Source organism: Scleropages formosus, chromosome 25, assembly GCF_900964775.1.
Source record: "Scleropages formosus chromosome 25, fSclFor1.1, whole genome shotgun sequence".
Taxonomy (NCBI): Eukaryota; Metazoa; Chordata; class Actinopteri; order Osteoglossiformes; family Osteoglossidae; genus Scleropages; species Scleropages formosus.
Window position 1 is genome coordinate 9,291,134 of NC_041830.1, and position 12,586 is coordinate 9,303,719.

At 40.7% G+C, this 12,586-nt stretch overlaps 1 protein-coding gene across 10 annotated transcripts in view; it reads left to right on the forward strand.

Annotated features, from left to right (window-relative positions):
* The window catches only part of mtmr4 (myotubularin related protein 4), a 61,246-nt gene that overhangs the window by 30,828 nt on the left and 17,832 nt on the right, over positions 1-12,586 (forward strand). For 8 of the 10 annotated variants that reach the window (XM_029249081.1, XM_029249083.1, XM_029249085.1 and 5 more), the window contains 3 exons: positions 2,268-2,357; positions 8,486-8,602; positions 11,418-11,447. In XM_029249081.1, the coding sequence (XP_029104914.1) occupies positions 2,268-2,357; positions 8,486-8,602; positions 11,418-11,447 (237 nt within the window). The remainder of the gene's footprint in view (positions 1-2,267; positions 2,358-8,485; positions 8,603-11,417; positions 11,448-12,586) is intronic. The other 2 variants (XM_029249080.1, XM_029249087.1) reach the window with 1 other exon arrangement.

A 12,586-nucleotide genomic window follows, 5' to 3' on the forward strand; every position in this document is an offset into this window, starting at 1 on the left:
TGTGATATAGCTATAATTTGATTTAAAATGTTGCAAGACTTCTCATTTTAGCATTTTTATTAACTTCAAGCTATCTAGAGACAAACTGAGTTAAGATTGTCCATCACTTATGTTGTCTCTATTGTTTGTGTGTTTTTAAGTCAACTAATGGCGAGATGTGGAAATGCAGATAACTTTTGCTCAGTGGCAGACAAATTTTAGAAAACAGAATGGTGAAGGAAATGTAGTTAAACATAAATGAACCAGTAAATGCACATATCTTTGAAAACTCATTACTCAAATGTGTTAGTAGCTTTTCTAAAATAGTAGTTGTATTTTGTTTGCTGGGGTATTCTGCTCCAGTGTTTGACATCTCAACGTTGACCCTGCTGTGGCACAGAGGCAAAGTAGTTTTGACTGCCTGTGATAACCTTTCCTCTTTTGGTAGCTGGCAGAAAATTTGCAGTGGGCATAGGATGCCGTGTTTGAAGCCGGCCAACCCGATGGGTGTCCCTTCTAATGCCCGCTATCCAATTTCACAGCACCTGCTTGTTGGATGGATCCACCAGTTTGTGTTGTGGGGGTGGTCAGAATCCTTCCAAAACTGCCATATCAGGAGTTTACTGTGTGACCTAAATACCTCACGAGTCTTTACTGTAAACAGTCTGTAGCTAGGTGGTGCATCTTTGCAGCAGTTTAGAAACGTATCATCAAACCTGGGGAAGCAGTGCTGCATATCCTGTGTCTAATGATTCTCTTGAATTACCGTCATGCGTAGCTCTATGGGTGTCACTAGCCCTTTCCACTTTTAATGTATTGTATCTTACTGCAGCCACTAATGTTAGGGATATAATCCAGGAACGAAGCCCGTGTTTGATTATCATCGAGCATTAACGCCATGGGTTTACCTAAGGTGTGGACTGCAGACTGTTGACCTGTCCACCACTTTTTTCACCGTACCCCCACACGCTTGCCTCAGTGAATTAAATCAACTTTACTCTCGCTGCCTTCATTTGACGGGTTGGCAGTCAGTCTCTCTGTGCCTCTTTCTCTTCAGCTTGCTCTTCCCTTACAACAATTGAACGCATCACTTTTATAGTTACGTTTATCCATTTAGCTCAAACACTTTTCTTCAAAGCAACTTGGTGTTAAAGGGCTCAGTGATTTTTTTTTTTTTTTTTTTTTTTTTTTCCTCTTTCTCTCTCCATTTATACAGCACGGTAAGAGGTGGGAATTGAACTTGGGTAATTTGAGTCCAAAAGCAACAGCTCTGGTCGCCATCCCACCTGGTGCTCTTTAACATTTCCGAAAAGAGTTACAGCAACACTTAAGAGTGGTACTCTGTAGTTTTGCCTGGTGGTTTTGCACTTTCTGTCAGAGATCTAACACACACAAATTGCATTTTATATATATTTGTGTGTGTGTGTGTGTGTACACACACAGTCTTGTTTGGAGTGTGCAGTCTCAGTAATAGTTTATTTAGATACCTCTGGTTTGAAGTACCATACAGATTAACGTTTTCCTCCAATGATTATAAACTGTTATGATGTGAAAATTTGTGGTTGTGCATCTTTGAGAAATGTGACAGTAACCCTTTTGCAGTACCCAGTTGGAACAGTCATTGGCAGAGAATCCTGGGTGAATATTTAATAAATAAGTGCAGCATTAAAGTTATTCATCTGTCATAGGAGGCCAATCCAAATGGTTTCTGATCTAGGTTCGTGCTAGACCTACACCTCAGCAGAAGTGCTTTTTTTTTCGCACGAGGGCATTATATTTGAACAGACGTTTACAAATTCTCTTTCTAGAAATGTATCAATGTGGACCCGAGGGGCAGATTGCAGCACAAATGCTTTCTCTCGAATGTGCCAAAATAATGTCCTTCACCTCCTTTCGGAAGCAACAAGGCATATTGCACCAGGCCCAGAGTCAATGTTTAATCCAGTTTTATGCTTCTGGTCACGTTCTTCCGTAATAGCAGATTTTTTGCAATGAGTAATTTGCAAAAGAAGCAATTATTCTTTTTTGGGGTCAGGGGGGGAACTTTAGAGAATACCTGGGAAGTAATCATGGTGCTGCAAGTATGCTGAATGAGAGAACTGTACCATTTTGAAGCCATGTCAACCAAAGTGGACTGCTTGTGCTGAAACTAGCACCTGCAAAAAGACTTCACGTGTTTCTTGGAAGATTTGCATAACGGGGAATCCAGTGTTAATTGTCTGTTTTTTTTGCCTGTGTATGTTGAGTATATTAGTTTAGTGCCTGATACTGAAGGTCTCTTCCTACAGGGTGAAGAGGGACCCCCCAGCCTGGAGTACATTCAGGCTAAGGACCTGTTCCCCCAGAAGGAGCTGGTCAAGGAAGACGAAAATCTGCAGGTATGGGACCTGTCTTCACAAAGGTCAATTTTCTTTAGATTCGGCACCTACACCCTGTATAGTGTCCTATGTATAATTATTCTTTAAATCGTAGTCCCTTCTACGTACCACAGTATAAGATATAACCTTGTAGCGTGGTTCCATGCCAGTAATTCTGAGTGGTTGCCCCAGAATGTCTAATTCGTGTACCCAATTTGTATCAGTGTCTGAAAGCAAATGATTGTTGGTTTGATGAAGCAAATTGATTTCCTTCATTGAAAAGCCAAGTGCCCAAAGTTTTGCTGTAGTACAATGTTTTTGAGAGGACTCTCAAGGTGCATTTCAAATAAAACAAGAACAGAGAAAGTCTCTCAAAGGCCATATGCTGAGAAGCTGCGTGACCTTCACAAAGAGGGATGAGGAATCTGTATGCTGCTTTTCTTGAGCAAAACACATTTGAGGGATAGGATCATGCTGGTCTGCAGTGGCAAGAGACAAGTGACAGATAAGGGAGTTTCTGTAGAATGTGGGCTGACGTCAAGCTTGGGGACCGTTCCAAGAACACGATGAATAGATGTGACGTGAGCTAGGCGATGGGAGATTCAGTCATCTCATTAGCTACTGGGGTACTTAAAATGAATGGGCACGGAAAACCTTTTATCCTGTCGTACCATATTTATTTCTCCCAGTAAGTGATTGCGCATGTGCTTATACGTTCGTGCTTGAAAGTGAATATACAGTATGTACATTGTGTCCTTAACTTACGTCCGCAGTTGGGACTGGAAGACTGTTCGTGACTCCATTTGTTTATAAATCCAACCACTAAGTCACCATCAGTTGAAGCTTAGTAATACAGATGTCCGTAGGGCTAGGTTTTGTAAAAATCTCAGGTAAAGCTATAATGAATTAAAAATTTGCTATAAGACTTATTCCATTTTCATCAGCCAAGCATCGTGTAAAAGGTCTCTATGTTCTAGAATCTGTCCTGGAACACGGGGCATGAGGCTGGGAATGCTGTGGACAGGTAACCAGTTCAGCACATGGCTTTTATTTTATTAACTTGAAAGAACATTATAAATGTACTTTTACTCAAAAAAAGACATCTCCCATTGAATGCTGACTTGATCTCACAATCATAAGCAGCATTTGTCACCGTCTTGCCACTTTGTTTCAATCAAAAAAGGATAACAATAGAGATGTACCTCTATTTTACTTCTGTTTTGTGTATGTCGTCTCTGAGCGGTTTCTGTAAAAATCTAACTGATAGTAAATAGAAGTCTTACAGCATATTTTCCAACATACTTGTCAATGTTGAATTACACTAAAATTGTAACTAATTTAAAATATCCAGAAATTATACATTGTCTCCACAAACTACTGTTCATTGTCTGTTGCGGACTTTCTTCCGTAAATATGTGAAACGTTCATCATTTTATTATTGATCGCCAGCATCTAGGAACACCAGACAAGAGTTGGAAATGAGTCTAGTCCCACATTTCCTCTTTTGTTTGGGTTGTTCTTTACTACTGAGTAATGTCTATTTGCAGAAACTCAGGTGATGTTTGCTCTGCAACAAACAAATTTTTCAAATTGAGAAGGAAATACAATTAATTTAGAAACTAAAAAATGTTTATCTTTGAAATTTGTAACTTGAACCTTCTTAACACGAGGATGTAGTGTGTTGACAGTTGACAATGTTTTGTGTTCCACATGGGTTGCCTAAGTGGTAGTGATGAATGCACTTTACATTAAAAAATAAACTTTGCATCCTCCCTGGCTTCGCAAAGGTCTCCTGGCAGTGCATCGCTCTCTCCGAGATGAACTTGTAGCCATGTATTGCGTGAGCTTCGGTACCTGGATCTGGCTTCTACGCCTATAACATCCCTTGCTTCCAGCAGTCACATTTAAAGTGGAACCCCAACAGTACATTGTGCTTTTGACACCTTTAACGCTTTAATTTAACTTTGTATTGCGTTTTCTTCACAGTTCAGTCCACAACAGGATATCTCACCTTGGGCTAACCAGACAAAGAAAGATAACTTGTCTTCCCTGCCCTGAAAGTAAACACTTTCTGGGTACTGCAAATTTTTATTTCTTTTTCAGTTTGTTCCAGATGGCCATTAATCACAATACTTTTGAGCCAAGAACCATTCAGGAAGCTTGATTTCTTCAAAAAAAGAAGAAGGGGAAAAAAAAAAAAATTCTGTTCTTGTTAAGTTGTTTAGCCCATGTATTCTATAATTTTAGTGTAAAAAATGAATGCCTTTCTATTGATCACTTTGATTCCACAGTTTGTTAAACTACCTTTACTTCTGATTTGCATGAAAGCTTTAATGCACTCTGGAGGTATGTGTAATATTTCAGACTGTGTATATATAGCTATGGACCTGAAATTACTGTATGTGACTGCAGGTAGTTGAGTGACTAAGGCATTGAATTTATAGCCACTTTGTTCAGTCAGTTCTAGTCACAAAGTGGAATCTTGATGTTATACATCTGAAAAGGGTACTTGCATCTAGCTGCATGAATGAACAAGTCATAAGTCATATTTTGTAAAAGCACATGCCCTATCACTAATGAAACGACTACATATAGCTTGTTAATTTTGTGCTAGTTCTGCAGCTATTATCATAGCAGATTTAAAGCAGGGAATCTGTCAACACAGTAGGCCAGGGATGTCAGCAAGTGTTTCTGAACATGTGAAACACAAGCAGCATTTTCACAGTCAGTGATGGCTTCTTGTGAACTTCTTGTGAAATTGCAACACTTTTACGCAAATGGATCATTTTTATGAACTGTAAGAGGCAACATGAAAAGGTATGCAGAAATTGACTACATGGGCAAGGGTGATGTGTAACCTCTGGGTTTTGTGGTGGAATTTGGCCTCCAAAAATGCCTGAACTTCTTTGAAAATGGCTGTAAATCACTGCTTGTTGCCACTTTGAGACTACTGAAAAAGCATCTTTTCTTAGATTTGTTATAATTTTGTGAAAATTTCCCAAGTGACATTAAGAAATGCCTGGAAGCTGACATGCTTAGAGTTGAATGGGAATCAGTACAGCAACTTCAAGCACGCCATGCCGAAGGCCATCTCACGGTGCCTGCCCCTAGGGACTGCTTTCGCAATCCTGTGGAGGGCCGTCAATATAGATGTGCTTCTTGCAGAGGTACCAGGAAATGGTTGAAATGCTATCGCTGGAACAGAGCTGTAACCCAGATAATCTTGCGTTCTTCATCCAGTAGTTGAATATAAAACCCTTTCGTGCAATTGATATTATGAAATTGGTTTTCTGTGTTTCATAAATGTTTGCTAGTATTATAAATGAACTTATTGGTTTTTACTTTCTGTCGGCGATCAATAACATGCGCATTTTAATGAGCATGTCGCATCTCGGTGATTGTGAAGAAATTCCCACCTTGAGAAGCACGGAGGACATTTTGGCGGAAGGACGTCTGTCTCATTAGCAGTCAAGACTAAGTACACACAGCTGGCGTGCGGTTGCATTCTCGCAGTTTTCTGGTTTGGAAATAGGTGGGTGGAGGAGAAGTGACTGTCCACTTCATTTCAGCATCGCACTTTTGCCGTGAGCATGTTTCTGCTAGGTTGTCTATTCAGAGTTCGGTCTGCTTTTTAGGCCTCAGTTTCTTTGGAAGTTGTTTCTGTTCCCGTTGATCTTTTTCACCGGTGAAATGATGTACTACTGGTTCCCGTGGACTATGTATGAGGACTAACAGTGGCCAAATTCCATGTCCTGGGCTGTTCTAACTTCAGACTCCCTCTGCAGCAACAGTGGAGTTAGGAAACTGTTGCCAAACAGTCTGCTTAACACAATGGTTCGTGTATTTTCTCAGGTATTAGTACAGTTTTCTGACCTGCAAACTCTGCTGACCTCTTCCTTTCCACTGCGTGTTTTTGAGTGTGGGTCCTGTGGCAATCGCAACATGGAGCCAGGTCACTGGTGGTCAGCAGACCCTGCAGCCTGACCAGCCCCAGCAGCTCCTCCGTAGCCCAGTGCTGCCTTGGTTTTCATCACCACCGCCTTATATGGCCAAATGTTGGTAGAAAATAATGTTTTGGACTGGTGTGTGTATGTATGTAAATGAGGTTGAATTCCAAGTTTGGTGCATACAAATTTACTGAAAGGAGCAAGGTACCATTATATTTTGACGAGAGCTTTTCTGCCCCCAGTTTTACCAACACCTGGCAGGTGTGCTCCAGTTGTTTATACGTAGGTGATTTATATTTTCGGAGGTTCCATAAGTATCACACCTGCATGGATGCACAAAATCGTTGGATAGATGATTTAGTGCTGTTTTGATGATATGCCTAGATAAGACATGCATGCGTGTTCTGCTTCATAGGATCCAGTGGCCCTGCCTCGCTCGCTGCCTGTGTGCAGACTTGGTAGGGATTCGAGTCACGAGCCACACCGATGACAGTATTAGTCACTCCTTTATCTGGCATGTTGCCTGCAGCTGCTCAGGGCTGAAACGTGGCTCATCGTCCATCGCCGCATCACCGTCAGGCGTGGACTCTGAAGCCGGAGCCTCAGCACCACACGGTGGACAACTGCTGCGCACAAGAAACGGCCATAATCGATAGTGTTCTCGTGTGTCTGTGTGTGTGTGTGTGTGTGTGTGTGTGTGTGTGCACGCACGCACGCACATACACTTGACCTTGCAATGTTGACAGTAGGGCAGCTTTTAGGTAAGTCATTTTATCACCATCTTTAGCACAGTTCTGCAAAGTTGGGCACTCTGAAACCTTGTGTACAAATTGTTAAACTGAATTGGCATCCTTGTGAAGATATGACAGCAGGTGGCAAAGCAGTTAAGAGCTGCTGTCTTGTGCTTGAATGACGTGGGTTCAAATCCAGCCTCCTGCTGTAGTACCCCTTAATGAATTTACTTGTCCTGAATTGATATAGTAAAAATTACCCAGCTTTATAAGTAGGCAAATAAATGTAGCTTAACACTGTAAGTTAAATGAATTCTTTGTGGATTTCTGAGTTTGTCCTCATGGGCTTTAATGTCAATGAGAAGGAGGCACTGAAGAAATGTTAATTTGAAAGTTCAAAGTCTTCAGAGCTTGAAGGAAAAGGCTGTCCTGGCAGCACACGTCTCATCGAGGGAAGCCCCTTTTCCACTGACAGACTAAATGGTTAAATCCATATGAGTTTCCCTCTCTTTTGCAGCCGAAACGATATGTACTGTTCTGTGAATAATGCAGGCAGCTGTTTTTTTTTTTTTTTGAGGTGGCAGGACTGCAGACTAAAGAAATTTTGGGCTTAAGTATTTTAAAAGGTTTGGGTGGCAGCACGACATGCGAAAAAGCTTTCATAAAAGCCAGCATCCAAGAGGTCCCTTTCCCATGAGGCTTTGCATGCTCAGCCAATGTCTTGTAGTTGCACACAGATCATCCATGTGACTTATTTTCCAATAGCTGTAGCCATCGCCTGTAAAGAAGATGGATGTTTGTATTATTCATGTTTTATTGACTGCAACTTACGGGTAACGGTGACTTTGGAGTTATGAACAAATGGTAACAAATGCTTACAGACAGACTTCTGGTCACAAATGTGTCAATATGATGGCCTAGTGTACAGAGCTGGGAGTTGCACCTTTAAGTGCTACCATGAGCACTGGTGTTGCAGCTCTTGATGAATGACATGACATAACCTACTTCGGTAGAATAAAAAGTTGTCTGTGTGTGTATACATGTGAAATTATAAATATGAAAAAATGTTATACCTGAGCACCACATTGATTGTTGATGGTTTTCCACTGAAATCCCCCCCCCCCCCCCCCCCCCAACATGATGGCAAACTGTGAAAAATTATGGCTTGATACATCTTTTGTTGGGGTGAGATAGGTCTGGATGTGGTGTCATTATGCGCATACCATGCCGAAACCAGCGAAACACAGAAGAGTCAGTCCTTATCTCAGCCAAGAGAACATAAAGATACTGTATGCCATTGGGAGTTTGCCAGATGGGTATACCCAGTTAAAACCAGATGTTAAATGCCTAATTTACTGTTTTTAAAGTGAAACTGAAACAGTGGTTTTTCAAAAGGTGTCCCTAGGTATTGTTGAGCTGAAGTGTGAGATTTATCTCTAATTTGCACCTTTGGCGATTGTTCTCTCCCCAGGTGCCATTTCCAGTTCTTCAGGGGGAAGGGGTGGAATATCTGGGCCGCGCCAATGATGCCATCATTGCCATGTCTAACTACAGACTTCACATTAAGTTTAAGGATTCGGTTGTCAATGTGAGTATTCCGTAGGCCCGCCATAAGTGTTTTTTTTCTGAATTTCATCCTATTAAACCTTAATTGTGAAGGTTTCACAATCATGAATATCACTGGTTGATGGTCCTCTCCAATAACACCTTCACACTTTCACTGTTGCCCTTACGGCTGGCATCCCTTAAGACCTGTGCAGACAGCAGGGCCTTGGCTTCTGGTTCCTGGGGGAACTGCAGGGTCCTCTAGTCCACGACCAAATGTGGCATCAGCATCTCCCTGATGTTGGCCAGTAGGCATTGTAATGGCACTGCTCTAGTTGTTTGCTAGTCCTGGCTGTGAAATTCCAGCATCTCTTCAGTGTAATGGTTCATTTCTGATCTTTACTTAGCTTGCATTCTGTTATTCATCTCAAGAATAATGAATCGCAGTAGAATCTGACATGATTGAATGCAGAAAATAAACCCGGCTCAAACTTCCAGGAGCTCCATTGCTGATTTTTCTGCCTGACTCGGTTTAAAGATTGTTGTAGAGCCGGGGTTGATTGGACCTGGAACGTAAAACAATTATGGGCACAGGGCGAAGCTGGCTGCGATAGGAAAGGAGACATTCTGGGCTGGCTTTTTGCTGCTTTAATCAGAGTTTCTTGTTCCTAACCCCTTAAAGGTCCCTTAAAATGCTAAATGGCAGTAGTGCAGGAAGGAAGAGAGCATGGAATGTATTTGATTATTTTTAAATGGTCAGATTACTACTTTTCTCTCTACAGTGTGGTCCATAAGTCACTGTACCCCTTCTAATGAATTTAAACAAATTACAAATGCAACTCTGATACGACTGAGTCGTGAAGCAATGATTGTAATAAAATGCAGAAAAGACTTGCCTACAGTTTTCATAAATCTGTCAAGTTGGAAGATTGAAACATGGCCGATGCAAGTAACTATTGAATTGAGGAGCGCTTAGTTACAGGTGTTTGGATCCTTGAAAAGTTAAGTACAGATAGTATGTAACCATGTCTGGGCAAAGCAGTAGTTGAAGAAGCAGGATTTTTGCTCAAGCAGGTTGACCTGTCACAAAAGCGAACATAAGCGCAGCATTTGAGAGTTCTGTTGAAGGTATGCCTCTCAAATTGACACCACGGCAAGCAGCAGAATAGGGACGCTTGAAAAAAGGTGTGTGTGTGTGTGTGTGTGTGTGTGTGTGTGTGTGTGTGTGTGTGTGTGTGTATATATATATATATATATATATATAATATATATGTGTGTGTGTATATATATGCAGGACCACAATGGTGCTCAGACAGACAGACAGTCTAGATCCATAGGTAAGTAGGGGTCTGGTGACTTATGAGTCACTCTGTACTTTAAAGAATGAGAGCAGGTACTGTATTGGTAACTCTCGGATAAGATACAAAAATGAAAATGCCAGTGTTACCATTAGTTATAATTGAGACATCTGAGGAAGGATAAGTGTGCAAATACATTGGGTTCTTGTGAAGGTGAGAAGAATGCAGGTAATTTAGCAGCAATAAGAGTATGTAAATGTCTGCTGCTTGGGGTCCTCTGGGGTTTCCTTTCAAAGAACATCGCCTACAACCCAAGTGCAGCAAGACACAAATAAGGAGACATTATTTAAAAGCAGAACATTTGCTGATCAAGCTGTCAAACAGTTTAAAACTCCTAATTGTACTTCCGTCTTCGTAACAAGTCAGTACCTGGTTAGTTGTAAGTACATTCCCTTATAACATCAGTTGAAATGCCATTGAAATACACTTAAAAACATTCCTTGGTTTATTAACCAATAACGTATAATTTGTTGTTGTTAATCTGTTAGCTGAAAACAATACATACATCAAAGGAAATTACATACATACATCCAAATGGTAACTGGCATTATTTCTTATGGAGAAATTGTAACTCATTCCAAGCAGGACCCAAGTACATCCAAAAACCCAAATGAAATTAGTAATATTATTTCTGTATCTCAGGATACAATTACCAGAATTCCCAGAATCTCTTACTAAAGAGATAGTAAGCAGTAAAATACAATACTGTACATGTACATATACATGTCTTTACAATGTATATTTCTGTTTGTGTTTTTATTGTATGGTGACGTAAAGGGAAGGAATACTGGACAAAGTTAAGATGTTGATTATTCATGTTTAACCAGAAATTTTCCTGAACATCAAAACGGAGAGGAAAGAAGGTGAAGGTGACTAGCAAATGTCTTTTTTTTCTTTTTCCCCCCCCCACAGCACAAACTGCCTTGCGGAAGTGTGCAAAACAATATGGCACTACTTCCCACAATGAAATGTAAACACTGGACTGTTGGGGACCAACAGGGCACTGACCGCAAAAAATTTGCAAAAATTTGCCTTGTATTCAAATGGAAGTGTTTGAATTGTATGAAATACTAGTCATAAATCTTTTAAAGGTAGCTTCGTTGAGTTTCCAAGTGGAAAAATTGCATTTTAAGCAATACGTTGAGCTAATGAAGGAATGGATGTAAAATCAGGAATTTGACGTGTCTGCAAGGTTTCTATCTTTCTCCAGTAGCTTTCTTCAGGTCGCCCCCCGACTGCTCGACGTTTCGTCTGTGGCCCGTTTCCACGGATTCTTTTTGCGTGTTAATTTTTGTCGGTTTACCCCAGTTTATCCCTTAGGACTGTTAGCGTGTCCTTTTGTCAAATTTGTTCCTCGAGTTTGTCTGTCTGTCTTCTGCCCATGTGCCTTTCGGACCTTTCGTTGTACTTTTTCATTTTAATAATTTTTTGTTTGATAGTTTCTTCATCCCATCTCCCATCTCTCCTGTTTTATTTCTGTCCTCCTGTGTTGTGTTGTAGACCCCTCCAGGTGTGGACAGTGAGATTTCAGTGAGTACTTCTGCAACTCTTGCCATCTTACCACATGGCTCCTTTGGTTGAGATGCAATGTTTTTCACCGTGTGTGTAAAACTTGAAGCTGTGCTTTCGCACTGTTGTAATAGAAGCAGCAACAAATCTAACCAACAGAGGGTCCTTCCTGTGAACCGCATCCAGGTCACGGAAGCGACGTCAAGTCTTATGAGACGTTTGATTTGTCCAATAGAATAATTGCTGTCCCCGAGAAGCATCAAATTACTGTGCTCTAAAGAAGGCCTATAAATAACCCGGAAATTCCAGCATTTTAATTCCAAGCACTTAAAAGCAACTGAGCTTCAACCCCTACCGTATTTTGTGTTTCCAAGACTGCAATTAGCGCATTAACTAGCAGCAGGAAAACAAGCTCTTATTTGGACCGTTGAGAGTATCCCGTGTGTTGTGCCCTTCAGAAATGCTGCTGTTGTGAAAAAGTTGTATTCGGTGAAAGAGTTCTATACGCAGGACACGCTGCTGGACAGACCTCCAGTCCCAGCACTTTCTGACAGAATACTGCTTTAGATACTCTTTCCAAATGTCACATAGGCTTCGAAAAAACAGGACACTTTCTAGTCTATTTGACTTGCAGTGCTGTGAAAAAAAAAAAAAAAAATTGCAGCCTTTTCCATTTTCTCTATTTTTGCAGTGTTTTTCATGCTAAATAAAAGGAGTCTGAGTGGGAAGAAGTGAAACTGGTATTGTTTTAATGTCATTTTCTTGGCGTGGAGGATAATGACAAGTGCAGCTGTAGACGTGGGGGGAAAAATAATTTCATAATTTAATTGTTTTTCTACCTTTCCAGTGTTGCTGTGTTTATATGTTTGGGATCATTGGGCTCCATATAAGTGCTGCTAGACCTCACAAAAAGATCTGTTAAAGTTTGTCAAAACCCTTTAAAAATAGAGAAATTGGAAAGAGGCAAATACTTTATCTACAGCACTAGCATATTTTACTAATGAGATTGTTTGTTTGCTTCTCAGTTACAGCAAAATTAAGAGCATTTTGAAATGTCCCTTAGACACTGACTTGTACATTATGAGAAACTTAAAGCATTAAGGCAGTTCATCATTGCTTTCTTTTCCACATTAATAGTTTAGGTTTGAAGAGCAAGAATG